The following is a 20,628-nucleotide window of genomic DNA, read 5'->3' on the forward strand; positions in this document are numbered from 1 at the left end:
CGTGGCGCGCGCGCACACACACACACACACACATGCGTGGCGCGCGCACACACACACACACACACACACACACACATGCCCTGGCGTGGGAAGCGTGATCTTTTGATCTCAGTTCCTCCATCAGGGGTTCAACGGTGCCTAGTGCAGTGGAAACGGGGAGTCCCAACCCCTGATCTAATCCTCTCTTTTCCTTAGACGGAACGATCAGAACTGATTACATATTGTGATATATCTGAAAACTCTTGTTTTAAATACTGATCCGGAAGAAGAAAGAGAAAAATGAGACAGTGAGGGGGAGAGAGCGCGTGTGTGTGCGTGCGTTTGTGTGAAAGACTCTGGTGTGCCACCCAGCCTCTAGGCTAAGCGAGGGGCGGACCTGGACCTGGATTAGCCTAGTGACCGCCCGGAAAAGTCTCTCAAATTCCGACCCGGGAGGCGGGCCCTTGTCTGGAGGCCCCTCAGCTCCAGTCCGGGCGCGCCACGCCCCTCAGGCCGCATCTTGCCCCGCCTCCCGGTACCCCTTCCCTCCCGTGACCCCCGCCCCTCCCGTGACCCCGCCTCCCCGCTGCCCCACCTCCAGGCCTCATATTGCCCCGCCTCCCGCTGCCCCGCCCCTCCCGTGACCCCGCCCCTCCCCGCTGCCCCACCCCCGCCCCAGGCCTCATATTGCCCCGCCCCCGCCACCCCCGCGCCTCCCTGGCCCCGCCCCTCAGGCTTGGCCCTCTCCGCCGCTCCTGCCCCCCATGTTTGTCCGAGCTGGCCTGGCTGCACTGTCTACACTTTCTCGCACCCTCAGGCCTGCTTCTGCTCCGATCGCCACCATGAGCACTGGCACCTTCGTCGTGTCGCAGCCGCTCAATTACCGCGGCGGGGCCCGCGTGGAGCCAGTGGACGCCTCCGGCACCGAGAAGACTTTCGAGCCAGCAACCGGTAACGGGTCGGAGACCAGGCGCTAGGGACGGGTCGAGGGACGCGGCGGGAGCCAGGGTAGGGGCGAGGCTGTGGCGCGGATTGACGCCCCCCCGCCCCAGGGGTGAAACCTATTCTAACTTCTGAACCTTCGTGTAGTGCATTGAGCAGACGCTTATTGAGCACGGGTATTCATGGGGTCGCAAAGAGTCGGACACGACTGAGCGACTGAACTGAACTGAACTGAACCGAAGTGATGGTGTAGAGAATAAAGTTATCTGTGTAGGCAGCTAAGGATGCTGCGCAAACTCGAGAGCGTCTGGACCGCGGCAGGAAGGAGTCGTAGAAAAGGGGAGCAGCTCGTGAGTTGCGCGGTGGGGTCAAGGTTAATTTCACAATCGCCTGTACAGAGTCCACAGAGCCCCGGTGGGTAAGGTAGTGTCTTCGTGTTAATTATTAAATTTTAAAGGTAGGACCTCAATAATGTCTTCAACGGTGCACTTTGAAGAGTTCTAGAAGGACAGGGTGAAAAGAAATACTTGTGCCAAAATGGAGGAGCATGCACAGATGGTTGTAATGAGCGTGCATGATTACTTTGTTGCCGTCCCCTAGTGTTAAAGTATTCCCGGACACGAACCAAAGCTGAGAAAGGGAAATAAAAAATTCTGCTTTCATCCAGTGCTTAATGTGTGCCGAGCACTGTGCCAGGCCCTGGAAATTCCAAAGATCACAAAGCAAATGAGGAAGAGGTTTTTTTGTTTTTGTTTTGCTTGTTTTGCTAGGTTTAATGTATATGAGGAGAGAAATATAAATGTTTGTGCAAATCAAATAGTATATCCCCAGAGGGATAAAACTGAATTTCCAGAGACTGGAGAATTTAGGTGTGATCAATTACAGTAAACCAAACCATAGAGCAGGGACTAATCAGAGCAGGAAGGGGCCACAGCCACCATCAGGCTCCAATCCTTTAGGCCTCTTGATTTCCCACTCCCATATTGACAACAAAAGAAAGAAAAATTGCTCTTTATTTTAACTGCCTACAGTATGTGATGTGTAACTCTTAGCCACGGCCTCTATCAATTTGCTACTCAAATTTATAATAAAAATTACAGGTTTGTGAAATCTCTGGAAAAAGCAGAGTCCCAAATGTTCTTGTGGGAGGGGAAACCCTTAACTGACGTCCTAGAGATTTCTTTTTAGTAGTGTCAGTCACAACCCTTAGGATTTGGGTCTAGAAAAACTGATCATTTCATATTTTGCCCAGTGTAGGGAATAGGATTGAAGTAAGAAAATGAAATGGGCTTCTGACGTGGGTTTGGTCCCTGGTTCTGGAAGATCCCCTGGACTTGGAAATGGCAACCCACTCCAGTATTCTTGCCTGGAAAATCCCATGGGCAGAGGAGCCTGGCAGGCTACAGTCCATGAGGTCGTAAAGAGTTGGACATAACTTAGCGACTAAACAACAAAAACAAGAAAATTTGAGATTGGGATTTTTTCCCTCATATTTGAGAAAAAAATTTTCTTGCTTTTAGGAATATCTTTTCTTGATACTCTATTTATTAACCATGTTCATCAAGTATCAGTAGTATTATGTGACTTACATAGAACACAGACTAGTGATTTAAAATCAGAGTTCATAACCCAGGAGACTGAATACTTTGATTTTGCAAGACCTCTGAGATTATGAAACATTGTTAAGGAGCACTGTGAAATAATTGATAGGAAGTTAACGTTAGTAAACCCAAGTGTAAAATCGAGGAGGGCAGGAGTTCTTACCCCAAAGTTCAAGGTGTGCTAGGCAAGAGACACAGTCAGTACATTTTTCTGAAGACAAGTCTTCAACTTTTATTAGATTCTTTAAAAGATAAGCTGTTGGTTTAGGGGTAGTCACTAAATCAGACTATACTGAAAAACAGGAAGAGGATCACTAAAAGGAAAATGGATACACAATACTTTATTTAAAATATGTGGCAAACACTTGAAATTTAACACTGACTTCCCCTGTATTTATAGGTAGAGTGATAGCTACTTTCACATGTTCAGGAGAAAAGGAAGTAAACTTGGCTGTTCAAGATGCAAAGGCTGCCTTTAAAATATGGAGTAAAAAATCTGGCATGGAGCGTTGCCGAATCCTTTTGGAGGCTGCCAGGATAATAAGGGTATGTTTTAATTTAATCTCTTCCAGAAAAGTCCTCTTGCATTGCTCTGTGACTTTTTGTGTGTGTGATGATTTGCAATTAAACTGATGCATTATTAAGTGATACCTTTTAATGATGAGATCCAAAAACATTTCTATACGCTCACCTTGGTATGTACAACAAGCTTTCCTTCAGTGATTTCTTTCTGGCTCTTGGCTCCTTGTGACATCTCCCTGGGCAGGCTTTCTTTTCCTTCTTTGTTGTAATGATAATGTATCCTTTGTAGCTTGTCTCCTTTTCTTTTTAACTGTGTGTACTTGTTCCCTTTTTACTGTTTCCTCTGATGACTCTTCAGGTTCACTTTCTTTTTCAGGTTAATTTTCTGCCTTAGTTGCCTGGAATATTCCATAAATTCATTCCTGTTCCCCTCTTATGAAATAACGTTTAGCTTTTTACAATCTTAAAAGGCAAAAGTACTAGATTGTCTTTACAGAAAATTAGAAAATTCAGAGGATATACACCAAAATGTAAATCAGGGATATCTCTCAGTGTAGGACTGTGGTGATTTTTTTCCTTATCAGTGTGTTATGTCAGAAACTGGGGGACTGAGAGTTACCCTGTTTGCAAGGTTATATTGCAAGGGTATTCTGACAAGAAACATAAAGTTTTCTGGATTAGAGAGAGAGAGTTTATTACTCACAGTAAAATACTTTAGCACTAGTTTCCTGAGCCCCAGTCCTCATGCGGTGATGCAATAAAAGTCAGATGTTATCCTGTTGCATACAGTGGGTTGCATTGTAGGAGAGGAACCCTAAAATTATGAGACTCAACTTATAAGGGGCACATCTGCCCATTCTCTCCTTTGGAGAAAGGTTACTTGTTAAGGTTAATGAGATGTTACTCACTGAGCAGATCTCCAAGGTTAAGGGGAAAGGTATCACTAGATTTATTACCCTGGAATGTAAAGCAGATGTCTCCAAGAACAGGAAGTAGAGAGCTTTATATCTCCACATCTTTTCAGAGACCTCCATCTTTAGGGAGATGCTGTCTCTGCCTTCCAAGGCCTTTACTTTTCAGTCAGCTTGCTTGCCAGTGGCCTTTGCAGAAAGCCTGCACCATGCACTAATGTCAAAATATTCCTGGAGAATTTTCTCCCAACAAGGTATTTTCTTTTATCAAAATTTATTTTTAATTTGGTAGATTAAAAGTAGCAACTCAAAGCTGATAATTTATTATTCTAATTTGCCTCTCACTTTTGCTTGTGCATAAGCATTTGGGTTCTTTTACCTTCTTAAGAACTGGCTCTTTTATTATTATAAAATTATTTTAAAAATCCTGAGTAGTACCTATTTTTTTTTGCTCTGAAATCGACTAACTAATGTTAATTTTCTTTTCCTTTAAACTCTTCATTCCATTTTCTTTAATATTTCATATTATATTTTTACAGTCAAAAATATATTACTGTCTTTCTCGAAAGCTCTTGTCTGATGATCATGCCCTGAATCTATCTTTGCTGTTGTTTTTGTTCAGTCACTAAGTCCTGTCTGACTTTTTGCAATCCCATGGACTTTAGCTCTAAAGGCGTCTCTGTCCATGGGATTTCCCAGGCAAGAATTCTAGAGTGGGTTGCCATTTCCTTCTCAAGGGGATCTTCCTGGACTGATGATCAAACCTGCATCTCCTGCCTTGGCAGGCAGATTCTCTAGCCCTGAGCCACCAGGGAAGCCCTGGATTTGCCTTTACCTGAAATTATTCTATAACTGAACAGATCCCACCCTCTGACCACAACCTACAATTTAGCCCTTGGTTGTTTTCTTTCAGTGATTTTTCTAGTTAATCGTGATCTATAGTTCCTTGCCTGTTCCATTCTTAAACTATGCACAATTATCTTCTATGAGATAAAAACATTTACATTTACTCACATTTTAGCACATCTTGTGTTCTCCATTCCTTTGGGAAGGCCCAGATGTCTATGTTACCATTGTTATTTCTGCTTGGAGAGATTTCTTTAGCATGTTTTATAGTGCGGATTTGCTAGGGATGTTCTTTTAGCTTTTGTATGTCTGAAAGTCTTTACTTCACTTTCATTATTCGTGTATTTACATTAGTTTTAAAATTCGTGTGTATTTTTGGCTGTGCTGTCTTCACTGCTGTGTGTGGGCTTTCTCTAGTCGCTGCAGGCAGGGGCTGCCCTGTATTTGCAGCATGCAGGCTTCTCACTGCCGTGGTTTCTTGTGTTACAAATCATGGGCCCTAGGGCTTGCAGGCTTTAGTCGTTGCTATTGTTAGGGCTCAGTACGGGAAGCCTGTGGGCTCTGGAGTGGCGCATGGGCTTAGTTGCCCCGAGGCATGTGAGATCTTCCTGGACCAGGGATCAAAGCCATATCCCCTGAATTGCAGGCGGATTCTTTACCACTGGACCACCTGGGATGTCCTTGCCTTCATTTTGAAAAAGAGTTCTAGATAAAATAATTCTAGATTGACAGTTTTTTCTTTCAGTACTTGAAAGATGTTGCATTGCTGTCTTCTGACTTGTTTCAGATGAGAAGTGTGCTGTCCTTATTTTTGTTCCCCTCTATTAAGTATTTTTTACCTCTCTGGCTGCTTTTAAGATTTTCTTCTTATTACCAGTTTTAAAAAAGTTCATTGTCTTTTGATGCAATTTTCTTTATATTTCTTTTGTTTGGAGTTTCTCTTGAATTTGTACATATATAGTTAAATTTGGAAAAATTTTGGCTATTATTTCTTTAGATATTTCTTCTGCCCCCACTCTTCTATTTCCTCTTCTTCAGAGCCTCCAGTTACATATACCTTGGGCTACTTGAAACTATTCTACAGCTCACTAATGATCTGTTCATTTTTCCCCCAGTTTTTCTCTCTGTGTTTCATTTTGGGTAATTTCCATTGTTATGCATAAAGTTCATCTACCTTTTCTTCCATAGTGTCTAATCTGCTGTTAATCCCATCTGGTGTATTTTTCATCTCTAGAAGTTCAATTTGAGTCTTTTTGTTGTTGTTCCATGTTGCTCCTTAACATGTTCGTGTTTTCCTCTACTTTCTTGAAAACATGGATTATAGTAATAATAACTTTTAATATCCCCATCTGCTAATTGAGACATCTGCCAGTTATGGATCTGTTTCTATTGATTGACTTTTTCCTCCTGGTTAGATGTTATATAACTTTCCTTTTTTGCATGACTGTTTTTTTTTTCTTCCTGGTTAAATGTTATATAACTTTCCTATCTTTTGCATGTCTAGTAATTTGTGATCACTAGACATTGTGAATTTTATATGTTGGATGCTGAATATTCTTGTACTTGAAAACATATTAATGAGCTTTGCTCTGGGACACAGTGAAGTTAACTTGGAATTAGTTTGATCCTTGCAAGACTTGTTTCTGTGCTTTGTTAGGTGTGATCAGAACAGCTAATTTCCCCCACTATTGAATACCCTTCTGAATACCTAGCTTGATGCTCTGTGTACTAGTGAGGTTTTTCTTAACGTGGCTGGTGGGCACATGAACTATTCATGCCCCTGTGTGAGCTCTGGGGATTTTTTTTTTTTTTCACCTTCTTGGTTAGTTTTTTCCTAGCCTTGGGTAGTGTCCTCACACTGACCAGTTCTCAGATGAAGGCTTAAGGGGGATCTCTGGGATTCTTCTGTGTAGCTGTCTTCTCTCTCGTACCTAGAGTAAATACTGTAGGCATCACATAGTCCTTGAACTCCCAACCTGTTTCCTCAACTCCGAGTGTCTGTTGGGCCCCACGTAAGGCCCTCTTACTGGCTCTCTGATAGAGACTCTTTCCAGGCAGCAGGCAAGAACACATGTAGGGCTCACCTCATTTGTTTCCTTCTCCCAGGATCACTGTCCTGAGCTGTCCAATGTTCAGTGTCTGAAAATTGTTGTTTTGTGTATTTTATCTGGTATTTTTAGTTGCTCAAGGATGGAGCCTAAATCTGATCCCTATTACTCTACCTTAGCCGGAAGCCCATTGACTCCTAGTGAAATGAACAGTTTTCTGTATGTGTATTAGTCTTACGTTTCCCTTTTCACTTTGAATCTTTTGATGCTTTTTATCAAATTGTAAAGATCTTAATGGTAGGTGCCAATCATTTCTAAGTTGGAGCCTCCTTAGGAAAGTAACTGTCATGTAGCTTTAAAAGGAGAGAGAAATGTATTTTAAAACTGTAATGTATTTTAACACTATTTACATATAGAAAAGATTGCATGTGTAGATTATGCACTTGCCTTCAGGCACTCTTTTGCTCAGCTCTGCCTCTTGAAGCAAGCAGGGGCTCAGGCTTATTAAGGTTTAATGGGCACGTCTTTGCTCATGCGGTTCTTTTATAAAAGCTAGACACTTAAGCTTGCTTGGCAGTTTGAAATGAAGGAGGGGGATGGGGCTTTTCTTCTTCCCTTTCATCCAGTGGACCCGTGGTCAGGTCACATGAGAAGCGGGGTGGCCGAGAGAAGGATGGGGTAGATATGAAGCACGTGTTTCCCCAGAGATGCTTGTAGCAGTGCATTGTCATGGTGGACAGTTTTGTTTTACGGTGGCTCTGGCACCTAGAAGGGGCAGGGAACTTGCATTGTTTCCCCTTCCCCGTCTGCCCTCCTTACCCCACGAGGGTGAAGGACCCCCATCTCCCTGAACGCAGTGTTATGTGTTAGAGACTCGCTGGGACTGCTTGGTGGTCTCATCAGGGTCTTTTTTATGGTCCTTGTAAGGTCCGTCAGAAGGCCCCATAGTGGCTTTTTAGAAATAACCTTTTGCATGAGGATAGAGGATGCTGGAATAAGACAGGAAAAATTTCAAAAGGCCAGCCAATAGATTGAATTTTCCCTTTGAGTTGAAACCTTGAAACAGTCCTCAAAACTAATTGCCTGTCCATTCTTTACCAAAGGGAAAAAAAAAATCTTAATGAAACTTCCTTTCTTAGTAAATATTCCAAGGCTTTTCAGCAATAGTCACAGATTACTTTCTGTCTGTTCACACTTGTATTAATGTGGAAGACAACAGCATTTCACTTTTGCCAGTTTAATATTTCTTCATGTGTTTGAGGTGTAACATACTGATTTCATCAGTGTGTTTATGCTGGTTAGTGAACTGGGACCTACTTCCTTTTTAGGGACTAGTTCCCCTCTTGCATTATAGAGATGAAAGTCACTTGTGGTTGATCATGCCTTTTGAAAATGTGTTTTACATTGATCATACTCAATACATCCGAGAAGTGGGATGATTCACACCTGGTTAAAGAACTGTTACATCAGAACTGATGGCTTCTTGTCTTCCTAGGTACCCTCTTTCCAGTATCAGTAACTGGGAAACAAATTAATTGTTAAAAAGTTGTTTTGGTGGGTATAGAATCAGGAAAGAGAAGGTAAATTGTTGGTTTGAAAGGCAATTTAATTTAGACTATGTTTGGATGTAAAAAAGTCATCCTTTCTGAAGAAACATGTCTATTCAGTAATTGCAGAATTTGTTTAGAACTTACTAACTTCCTTTTTAAGAAGTGAGCTCCTTGAAGGAAGAAACTGGATCTGTCCTTCTTTTTCTTAGTAAAAGTGTGAAATGATTGTCCAGCTGCACTTCACTTCATTGTTGTTCTGGGGTTTTATGCTGTTACTTCATCTGGAACATATTTCTCTGCTGTCTCCTGTGTCTAAGTCTCTGTGTTTGTGGCCTCCATTCTGCAGGCTGCAGGGGAGTTGTTCCTCTTGTTCCTGGCATCTGCGCCTCATGGATGAGGCTGGTTTAGAGGCTTGTGCGGGCTTCCTGCGGGGAGGGACTGGTTCCTGCCTACTGGTCAGTCTTATCCCTCTGGTGGGCAGGGCCGTGTCAGGGAATGTGTCTAGAGGTGGTGTTAGGCTCAGGTAGCCTTCAGGCAGCCTCTCTGCTGATGGATGGGGCTGTGTTTCCACCCTGTTGGTTGTTTGGCCCAAGGCATCCCAGCACTGGGCCCTGTAGGCTGTTGGGGGACCAGGTCTTGGTGCCAAAATATCAGCCTTCAGGAGAGCTCATGCCAGTGAGTATTCTGTGGTACCTCTGCCACTGATGTCCTCGTCCCCACTGTAAACTAAAGCCAGCCACCCTCCGCCTTCTCAGGAGACACTCAGAGACCAGCAGGTAGGTCTGACCCAGGTTCCTGTGGAGTCACTTAGTGCCTTTTCCTTGGGTTCTGGTATGCATGAGATCGTCTGTGCGTCCTCCAAGAGTGGAGTTTTTTATCTATTCCACTCCTGTGGAGTCCCTATAGTTAAGACCTGCTGGTCTTCAAAGCCAAACACTCTAGAGGCTCCTCCTCCTCCTCATGCCAGCCTTCCAGCCTGGGATGCCTGACGTGGGGCTCAGAACTCTCACTCCTGTGGGAGAACCTCTGCAAAATAATTATTTTCCAATTTGTGGGTCACCTACCTGGGGAGTATGGGGTTTGACTAGATTACCAGTGTACTGCCCCCCATCATCTTGTTGTGACTTCTTTGTCTTTGGATGCAGAATAGCTTTTTAGGTAGATTCTGATCTTTCTTGTTGATGGCTGTTTAGCAGTTAGTTGTGATTTTGGTGTTTTCCTGGAAGGAGTTGAGCTCAAGTCCTACTCTATCATCTTTTCTGGAATCCAACAAATGTGGAATGAATGAATCAAAGCACTTCATACCTCCGGTCTTTGTAGAAATAGACCATGTCCGATTATCATTATCAAAGCGCCCTTTCCCGTATTTCATCTGTCCATGCTTTCTGAGATCTGCACCTGTTAGACACTTGTGTTAGATAGTTGTGCTAATTTCTGTTGCCATTTCATTTTGCTTCTGCTCAGCCATACTGATTGTCACTGTTAGTAAGAGATGCATCTTTTCCTTGTCAGTTGTTCAATTCATGTTTTATGTACAGATTTTGACCACGTTTTTTTTAATTAAAATCGGATCTGTAATAGCAAATACCTATTTCTTACATATTCAGATTTTCTCAATAAGTTCATTTACTCTTGGCTGTTCTCCGTCTTTGTTGCCGTGAGGACTCTTCTCCAGCTGCGCTGAGCTGGGGTTGCTTCACTGCAGCATGCCATCTTCTCATTCCAGTGGCTTCTCGTTGCAGAGCATGGGCTCCAGAGCGCATGGGCTTCAGTAGTTGTGGCACGTGGACGCAGTAGTTCCCGCTCCCCAGCTCTAGACCATAGGTCAGTGGTTGTGGCGCATAGGCCTAGGTGCTTCATGGCATGTGGCATCTTCCCAGATCAGGGATTGAACCTGTGTCTAGGAGACACAGGTTGGTGCAAAAGTAATTGCAGTTTTGCATTGTTGAACTTTGCCATTTGATCCTGGATTACATTCTTAAATGTGATTATGTTATATATCATTTCAATGTGCATTTCTCTCTTTGTGTTTTTTTTTTTGCTAATGACTTATTGCTTGCTGTTTATTTTATATTTATTTTAGACTATAGAAATGATGTTAGACAGAAAGCAAATTCGAGTGACTTTTTTTATTAGAGTTCAAAATGGGTCATAAAGGAGTGGAGACAACTTGCAACAACCTGTTTGGCCTAGGAACTGCTAATGAATATACAGTGCAGTGGTGGTTCAAGAGGTTTTGCAGAGGAGATGAGAGTCTTGAGGATGAGGAGCATAGTGGCTGGCCATCGGAAGATGACAATGACCAATTAAGAGCCATTATCGAAACTGATCCTCTTACAGCTACACGAGAAATTGTGCAAGAACTCAAAGTTGATCATTCTATGTTCATTTGGCGTTTGAAGCAAATTGGAAAGGTGAAAACACTTGATGAGTGGGGGCCTCATGAGCTGACCAAAAATTTAAAAAATCGTCGTTTTGAAGTGTTGTCCTCCCATAGTCTGTGCAACAACAAACCATTTCTTGGTCAGAATGTGATGTGTGATGAAAAGTGGATTTTATATGACAACCAGCAACAACCAGCTCAGTGGCTGGACCAAGAAGAAGCGCCAGAGCGCGTCCCAAAGCCAAATTTGCACCCAGAAAAGGTCATGGTCATTGTTAGGTGGTCTGCTGCCGGTCTGATCCACTATAGCTTTCTAAGTCCTGGCAAAACCACTACATCTGAGAAGTATGCCCAACAAATTGATGTGATACACTGAAAACTGCAATGCCTGCAGCTGGTATTGGTCAATAGAAAGGGCCCAGTTCTTCTCCATGACAATGCCCGACTGCATATTGTACAACTAAAAGTTGTACAGACTTCAAAAGTTGAGAGAATTGGGCTTCATTTGCCATCGTCACCTGACCTCTTGCCAACAGATGACTACTTCTTCAAGCATCTTGACAACTTTTTGCAGGGAAAATGCTTTCACAACCAGCAAGAAGCAGAAAATGCTTTCCAGGAGTTTGTTGAATCCTGAAGTATGGATTTTTATGCTACAAGAATAAACAAGCTTATTTCTTGTTGGCAAAAATGTGTTGATTGTCATGGTTCCTATTTTGATTAGTAAAGATGTATGTGAGCCTAGTTATAGTGATTTAAAATGCATGGTCCAAAATTGCAGTTACTTTTGTAGCAACCTAATATTTTGGCTGGTGGATTCTTTACCACTGAGCCACCAGGGAAACCCCCATATTCAAGTTTTTCATCTCCTTTGGGCACATTATTTAATTTTTCAGGTCTAATTTCCAAAATCTTTTTGTTCATTTTTGGGCCATTTGTAGTACCTCTAAGCTGTGTGACCTACATCTGGAAACAGAATTTGAAATGACAGTTGATGAGTAATGAGCATCAGAAAATAATTATCTTGTGATTTTGGCATGCTGCATTTCTTTGGGTGAATTAAACCCGTTTGTGGTGATGTGTATTTGGCTGTTTTGTACAGTTTTCCTAAGGATTCTTTGTTCTTACTGTATACTTGCAGTGTGTTAGTTGCTCAGTCTTGTCCGACTCTTTGCGACCCCATGGACTGCATTCCTCCAGGTTCCTCTGTCCATGGAATTCTCCAGGCAAGAATATTGGAGTGGGTTTCCATTCCCTTCTCCAGGGGATCTTCCTGACCCAGGGATCAAACTCAGGTGTCCTGTATTGCAGGCAGATTCTTTACTGTCTGAGCCACCAGGAAAATCTCATGCACAAATATCTGTACATATTTGTGCAAGAGTACGTATACAATATTTCTCAAAACAGTCCTTTTCTAATTAATCTTGGGATGAGGTGTTGGTCCTGTATCTGTGACACTTACTTGATGGGGAGAACAGGGTACTGTTTAGCAATAACTTTCATCTCTTCCAGATGTCACAGCCATTCCTTTTTGTTGGGAGTTCAAGCTGTTACTGTTTTTAAAAATTAGGCAATGTGTTCTGTTTTGATTGTTGAATATGTTGAGGTGTATGGTAATTTGTCTTCAGTCTGGTCCTCTGTTTTGCCCAAAGGAACGGAGGGATGACATTGCCACTGTGGAGACGATCAACAATGGCAAGTCCATCTTTGAGGCCCGCTGGGACATTGACACTTCCTGGCAGTGTCTGGAATACTATGCAGGCTTGGCGGGGTCCATGGCCGGTAAGCCCAGCTTAAAGGAAGTGGGGAGCGGAGCCTGGAGGAGTAGGGGACAGATTTTGGAATTAAGACAGACCTGACTTAGAATCTTGGACTTAACACTCTCTACCTGGGTGTCACTGAGAATTACTGTATCTTTATTTAAACGGAAGGTCGTCCCTATCTTATTAGAAGTTATTAGAAGGACTAGATGAGATGATGTATTGGGTTGTAGTTTTTCCATACAGTGTTATGGAAAACAGTCCATAACACTGTATGGAAAAACCTGAACAAACTTTTTGCCCAACCCAATATATAAAGCACCTAACCTTTTAGCTGAGGTGTAGACAAGGTTGTGGAAAAACCAATTCTTGCAAGACTCAGTGAGTACATTATATATATTAGTTTTACTTACTCAGCAAAAAATTTTCTTTTACTGTCTAGGAAGTGTCCATCAGTTCACATGTTGGCTGGGTTAGCCAGGCTCAGGAGGTCAGTGGGGAGTGAGAAGGCTGAGGTTCAGGGTCCTTGGACTGTTTAGCTGCCAAGTCTTTCCCCATTTCTGTTCCATTTCATCTGAGTTATGTAGTGGATGCTTGGTAAGCTTTTAGAGGATTATATTGAGTTGAAAGAACGTTAGCTTGAAGGATAATAAGGATTCGTTATGTGGAGAGAACATGCAGAAGCAGTGTAAGCATAACTATAATGAACTAAAGACCAGAGGCAGGGTGAGCCCAGGGGCTGGGGGATGGAGGTGGTTGTCTGACGAGGCCAGGGTGAGTCCAGGTACTGGGGAGCTCTTGGACAGGCGGCCCCACACTGTTCTCTGTCCTCTTTGTCCCCTCAGGCGAGCACATCCAGCTCCCCGGTGGGTCCTTTGGCTACACCAGAAGGGAACCACTAGGGGTGTGTGTTGGAATAGGAGCGTGGAACTACCCCTTTCAGATCGCCTGCTGGAAGTCGGCTCCAGCTCTGGCTTGTGGTAAGAATGGATTACTCTTCCGCCTGTGAGCTACCCTTTCTCCCTGGCATGATTTCACCCCTGCCCTGCCCCCTGGGGAGCTTTGAGCTTATACATTATTCCCATTTTTATTTATTTTTGTTTATGGGAAGGAAGAAAGTTAATTTTTGTCTTGGAGATTTTATTATTATTATTTTTTTACCATCAAATGAATTAGATTTGTGCTACTTGTAAGTTCTCTTCCTTTATGGACTAGAATTCTGAGCATCATTTTCTGTGTAGCAGGTAGCACTTGGGAGTTTGACTTCATTTAGGAAGCAGAAGGTCAACTTCTTCATTTGTGTCTTAAGAGAGAAAGACAAGGTTTCCATTAGAGAAGCTTTGGTTGATTAACAAAAAGATTTCTTACACTATTTAAAGAGAAGAATCTGTGGGAAAAGAAGACATTATGTCTTAGAAAAAGCTCTCAGGTTAAAAGAGCTCTAGTATTAAGACACTGTATTGAAGTGCAGCTTTTTTCTTGATGTTGCTTCATGTTCATTTTGCACATTTCTCTGTGATAGAGGAGAAATAGGATTAAATTACTAGCCTTGCAGACTCTCATCAAATTACTTAACCTTTCTATCTTCAGTTTCAGCTTTTATAAAATGGGTCTAATCATGCCTACTTCATACTGCTGTTGCAAATGTTAAATGAGGTTAATATATGTGAAAAGCTGTAGGTATATAAGGTATTAGTAGTTGAGACATTGCAAGTGTGTGGCTTGGTCTGTTTCATGAGAGAAACTAAGAAGGGAAGAACAAGATAGGTTTACTTATTAATAGGAGAAGGAAATGGCAACCCACTCCAGTACTCTTGCCTGGAGAATCCCATGGACGGAGGAGCCTGGTAGGTCATGGTGCATGGGGTCGCAAAGAGTCGGACACGACTGAATGACTTCACTTTCACTTATTAATAATATTTTTTGGCCTAGCATTTGATGGGAAACAGGAAACAATTAGAGTTGTTTTTTTTTAATTTTTAATTTTATATTGCGTACAGCTGATTAACAGTGTTGTGATAGTTTGAGGTGGACAGTGAAGGGACTCAGCCAATCACATATACATGTATCCATTCTACCCCAAACTCCCTCCCATCCAGGCTGCCATATAACAGTGAGTAGAGTTCCGTGTGCTCTGCGGTAGGTCCTTGCTGGTTATCAGTTTGAAATATAGCAGTGTGTACATGTTGATCCCAAACTTCCTAACTACCCCTTCCCTCCATTCTTCCCCACTGGCAGCCATAAGTTAGTTTTCCAAGTCTGTGAGTCTGTTTCTGTTATTTTATAAATAAGTTCATTTGTACCATTTCTTTTTAGCTTCCGCGTATAAGGGTTATCACACAGTATTTCTCAGTTGGAGCTGTTCTTGATGTGTCCTCCTTGTCCTGTCTTCAGAGGATCTTCAGTCTTAAAAATCTTTCTGTATTTTTGTCTCGGTGATGCAGGTAACGCCATGGTCTTTAAACCTTCTCCCTTCACGCCCGTGTCGGTGTTGCTGCTGGCTGAAATCTATACCGAGGCTGGAGTCCCTCCTGGGCTCTTCAACGTGGTGCAAGGAGGGGCTGCTACAGGCCAGCTTCTGTGTCAGCATCGTGATGTGGCCAAAGTCTCCTTCACTGGAAGTGTGCCCACCGGCTCAAAGGTGAAAACGAAACCAGTAGGGCCGTCTGGCTATGGCATCTAGATGTGGCCATGTCAGGCCTCCCCAGACTGTGTGTTGGAGGCTTATCCTGATTTCACCTGGCTTGCATTGGCAGGGAGCCTGTACGTGTTATTGGGCCAAGGTCTGAAGTGGACTTGAGAAGTGGGATGGAGTAGTTAGAGCAGCCAGCTGGGGATGGGAGTCATCTTCTGCCTGTGTCTGAGAGGTCAGACCCCGGGCTGCCACTTGGATTCTTTGGTGACTTAGCCTCATCTGTAGCTGCTGCCTCTGAATAAAGGGTGTTTTCCCAGTGTGTTCAGATTCATCGTTTTGACCTTAATTTGTGCTCTGAGTTCTGTCAGCCTGGAACACAGTTACAGCAATACAAAAGAACTTCTGCCCATGACAGATGAGTTGACAGGTTGTCTTAAATGAACTCCCTCTTAAGAATATGCAATTCTGTAGATTCTTTCAGTGTTCTGGAAAAGAACACTTCAAGTAGACTAAGGACAGAGTATACTGGGAACAAGACGGCAGGTCACAGGTAGTTCAACACGACTTTTCAGGGTCACGGTCTGGTTAACCTAGCATGTAATCTCATGGGTGTTAAACTTCTCGCTGCTTTTGTTCTTGTTCTGTAAGATCATGGAGATGTCTGCTAAAGGAATCAAACCGGTTACCCTGGAGCTTGGAGGCAAGTCTCCGCTCATCATCTTCTCGGATTGCGACATGAAGAACGCTGTAAAGGGGGCGCTGATGGCCAACTTCCTCACTCAAGGCGAGGTGTGTGCCCGGCCCTGAAGGGGGTGTGAGGGTGTCTGCGCCTTTCACGTCACAGCCTGTGTTTGGTTTTTTGTTAATTTATTTTTCACTTTGGAGGATAATTGCTTTACAGAATTTTGTTGTTTTCTGTCAAACCTCAACGTGAATCAGCCATAGGTATACATATATCCCCTCCCTTTTGAACCTCCCACAGCGTGTTTTAAAGCTTCTTATTTTGAAATAATTTCAGACTTAACAGAAACGTTGTACAGATCATACAAAGAATTCTCATATACCTTTGAACCAGGTTCTTCAGTGTTCACGTTTTTATCACATTTACCATTCTGTCTGTCTTTGCATGGGTTTCCCTGATGGCTCAGACAGTAAAGAATCTGCCTGCAATACAGGAGACCTGGGTTCAATCAACTCAGGAGACCTGAGTTGGACACGACTGAGCAGCTAACACTTTCACTTTTCACTTACTGTCTGTGCATGCCTATGCATGTTACTATATTTTTCTGAACTGTTTGAAAGTTGCAAACGAAAGATCCCTAACCTCTCCATTCATACGTGTATTTCTCAAAAAAAGTGAAAGTGAAGTCGCTCAGTCATGTCCGACTCTTTGCAATCCCATGGACTGTAGCCTACCAGGCTCGTCCGTCCATGGGATTTTCCAGGCAGGAGTACTGGAGTGGGCGGAAAGTTGCCTTCTCCAGGGGATCTTCCCAACCCAGGGATGGAACCTGGGTCTCCCGCATTGCAAACAGATGCTTTACCCTCTGAGCCACCAGGGAAGCCTATTGCCTTCTCTTAAATAAGCACAATACAGTTAGTAGAATCTGTAACTTGGTGTTAATGCAGTACTGTTATTCAATCATAGCCCTTATTCAGATTTCTGCATTTGTTTGACTAACGTCCTTTTAGAAACAGCTGCTTTTTTGCTGGTTCAAGATCTAATCCAGGACGATGTGTTGCATTTACTTGTGGTGTCTCTTTAATCTCATTTAATCTGGAATAGTTCTAAAGTCATTCTGATTTTTCAATACCTTGACATTTTAGAAGAATCAACCCATTTATTTTGTAAAATGTTCCTCATTTTGGGTCTGTTTAGTTTAGTTTTGTTTTTTTAATTGGATTTAGTTTATGGATTTTTGTCAAAACGCCACAAAAAATGGTATTTTACAGTGGTGTCGTTGACTTTGATCACCCACTTAAGGTGGGTCTTTACAGTGAAGTTGCTGTTTTTTCCTTTGAGGTTGATAAGTGTCTTGTAGTAGATCAAGTGAGACTGCCTTGTTCCTTATCAAACTAGTTTTAGCACCCTTTGATGTTCCCTAGAACCTTTTTTTCTGGTGGTCACCAAGTGGTGATTTTCCAATTCTGTTATTCTTTCGACATTTATTTAGTTTACTGCCTACTGCAAGAAAGAACTTTTTCCCCCGTCTCCCTAGTTTGTTTTTTTCATTTATTTACTTTTATCAGCATGAACCTATGGATTCTTACCTCAGTCTGTGAGTTACTATTATTATTTATTTTGATGCTCAAATAATTGAAGATTCTGCTGGCGGGAGCCTCTTTCTGTGACTTTTTGATATGTCCCCATTATTTGAGCACTGTTTTACTTCCTGGCATAGCAAGGTGTTCTAAACACATCTTGTGCCTTCTGTGGTGGAACTCTGGAATAAGCTATTTCTCTAAGAAGACTTGATTCCATTTAATGGTAAATGGTTTTTAGAAACGAAGATCTGGGTGCCAGATGTACTTGTTTCTGCTGGAGTATTGTTGCTTCTGTGTCTTCTCAGAGTCCAGAGCCAGGAAATACATATTGATATTTGGCATATGTGTATGTATGCACACACATATCTATTTATATCTGTCTGATTAATAACTATACATTTATACAGATATTTCCAATCATTTCAATGTTGCAAGGTTTATTTTAGCCTCCTCCCTTCCATGTTCATAATTTCCTTCTCTGATAGTGAAACATTTAGCATCAGCTACTGACAATACATGTAATTGCTCAGTCCTAGAATATGTTTATAATAGTTTCAGATTTGTACTTGCATTACTGTGAAAAATAAACCTTCCTAACTAGCTTGCAACCTTCTTTCTATAGTTCTTTCTGGTTTTAGCCTAAGGGTATATAGTTAAAATCTGTGTTCAGAAATTAATGGGTCAGTTCTTCCTTCACCACCCCCTTCAATATGGTTATGATATTCACTTTATTTTAAATTGAGATCTTATTTTTTTAATTTATTATTTTATTTTTTTGGCTGCACCACACAGGATGTAGGATCTTACTTAGTTCCCTGACCAAAGACTGAACCTGGAACCCAGCAGTGAAAGCATGGGGTCCTAACCAGTGGACCACCAGGGAATTCCTCATTATTTGTGATTTTAGAGACAAACATTGACTATGAAATGCTCTAGATTTTTATTAGACTCTAAATAATAGAGATATGGGATCTCAGTTCTTAGTTCTTCTACTCTTAACCTCCTGTTCTCAAAATATACAACCAAATTGAGCACCTGAGATGAGGAAATAGAAGTCTTAAGAATCATGTAGATCTCTTAATTGTCTTAAGGAAATTTAAACAGAAACAAAGGCTTAACTTTTATTTCAAGGGGCAGAGAGTCTGTGTGCAGGGTGGTCTCCCTTCAATTACATGTGTGATCCTGTTCAGTATGGTGATAATTTTTTAGAAATGGAACTAACTTTTAAAGACAGTATACTGTTTCTTTTATTTTAATTTCTTTTGTTTTTGGCTGCACAGCATCTTAGCTGCAGCATGTGGGATCTAGTTCCCCGATCAGGGATTGAACCTATGCCCCCTGAATTGGGATCACAGAGTCTTAACCACTAGACCACCAGGAAGTCCCCTGTTTCTTTTAAATTTAAAGCTGCTGGATCTTTTTCCCTTTTCCTTTTTTCCCCCTTTGTGCTGCGCTCAATCATGTCTGACTCTTTGTGACCCCGTGGACTGTAGCCCTCCAGGCTCCTTTGCCCAAGGCAAGAATACTGGAGTGAGTTGCCATTTCCTTCTCCAGGGGATCTTCCTGACCCAGGGATTGAATCCATGTCCCCTGTGTCTCCTGCATTGCATACAGATTCTTTATTGCTGAGCCATTGGGGAAGCTTTTTACCCCTTACTTACATATAATTTGTGTCTGTTTTTTAGGTTTGTTGTAATGGTACAAGGGTATTTGTGCAAAAGGACATTCTTGATCAATTTACAGAGGAAGTGGTGAAACAGACCCAAAGGATAAAAATTGGAGATCCACTTCTGGAAGATACAAGGATGGGTCCCCTCATCAACCGGCCACACCTGGAGCGAGTCCTCGGGTTTGTGAAAGCGGCGAAGGAACAGGTAAGAAACAAGTAGAGACACGATGAGATGAGGGGAAGGGCAGGTACTCCTGGGTTACTTGCTCTGTGCCCTCTCCTGTGGTCATGTCCATTTGGGAGCCGTATCCTGCCCCGTACTTGCAGTAGAGTGACTAAGTGGGCATTTGTTCAGGACACAGGTAGCATTTCCAGAATGCCTATTGAGGCTGTATGTTTAACATAAAGTATGCATTCTTCTTTTCTTTTTTGGCAGGGTGCTAAAGTGTTATGTGGTGGAGACGTCTTTGTACCTGAAGATCCCAAATTAAAGGATGGATATTACATGAGACCTTGTGTGTTAAGTATGTCCTTTTCTTGTTTGCTTTTAAACAGTTTGAATTAAATGTTAGATAGAAAAAAAAATATTTATAAACTGTATATATGGTGTAAGGCAAGGGTTGGGAAACTGTGTCTCCCCACTACTCAGATGTAAGAAGTAGAAGTTCTCTGTTACCTTGGAAGCCTCCTGTTTGCCCCTCCTCTTCTTGGATGATGTTATTAGTTACCAAGGACTTAACTAGGTACACACCTGTTGTTCTAGAAGCAAGGTGCTGCAAAAAATGAAAATTCACGTTTGATTAAAACTTAAGTAATGAGTTTCTTTTCTCAAGGAACTTGGTAAAGAGTGTGTTTTACTTTGAACTTTTAGATCATCAATATAATAAAACCAACTTGTCAGACAGTATACTAATATTAAAACTTAAATGGTATAATAATTTTTAGCATTTCCTTTTAGTCTGAACAATTTCCTGGTTTGGACAATCAAGTGTATGGTCATCCTACTGTCCTCATCCATCTCCTTCCCTCCTGCTTACTGTTTTAGACATTGCTGTTGTTAGTATCTACTATAAAAATATGGCCAGTTTTCTTGGCTTTAAAAAACTATATACAGATGGAATAATGCTGTATAATTCCTTACACCTTATCTTGAAGATAAATTCAGCTGATTTTTGTCCCTGAGGTTGATAGTGGTGCCATTTTCAACACTTGGTATTTGATTTGATGCAGTTTAATCGTTAGCCCTTGCTAGAAAAACAACTTCTGAGGTTTAAAGGCTGTGAATTCAGCATCCATACCATGAATTAGCTTGTAGCTGTTAAAGAAGAGGGAAAACTTACAGTATGTTTTTATTTTATTTTATTTTTTTTCCATTTATTTTTATTCGTTGGAGGCTAATTACTTTACAATATTGTAGTGGTTTTTGCCATACATTGACATGAATCAGCCATGGATTTACATGTGTTCCCCATCCCGATACCCCCTCCCGCCTTCCTCTCCATCCCATCCCTCTGGGT

At 42.1% G+C, this 20,628-nt stretch overlaps 1 protein-coding gene across 1 annotated transcript in view; it reads left to right on the top strand.

Moving 5' to 3' along the window:
• Nucleotides 1-695: 695 nt before the first annotated feature.
• The window catches only part of ALDH9A1 (aldehyde dehydrogenase 9 family member A1), a 29,498-nt gene continuing 9,565 nt past the window's right edge, over nt 696-20,628 (top strand). Inside the window, exons 1-8 of the mRNA XM_043450469.1 lie at nt 696-930; nt 2,923-3,068; nt 12,435-12,564; nt 13,388-13,522; nt 14,987-15,183; nt 15,826-15,966; nt 19,128-19,316; nt 19,548-19,635. Coding sequence (XP_043306404.1) covers nt 744-930; nt 2,923-3,068; nt 12,435-12,564; nt 13,388-13,522; nt 14,987-15,183; nt 15,826-15,966; nt 19,128-19,316; nt 19,548-19,635 — 1,213 coding nt within the window. The 5' untranslated portion in view covers nt 696-743. The remainder of the gene's footprint in view (nt 931-2,922; nt 3,069-12,434; nt 12,565-13,387; nt 13,523-14,986; nt 15,184-15,825; nt 15,967-19,127; nt 19,317-19,547; nt 19,636-20,628) is intronic.

The sequence above is a fragment of the Cervus canadensis genome, chromosome 2 (genome assembly GCF_019320065.1).
Source record: "Cervus canadensis isolate Bull #8, Minnesota chromosome 2, ASM1932006v1, whole genome shotgun sequence".
NCBI lineage: Eukaryota > Metazoa > Chordata > Mammalia > Artiodactyla > Cervidae > Cervus > Cervus canadensis.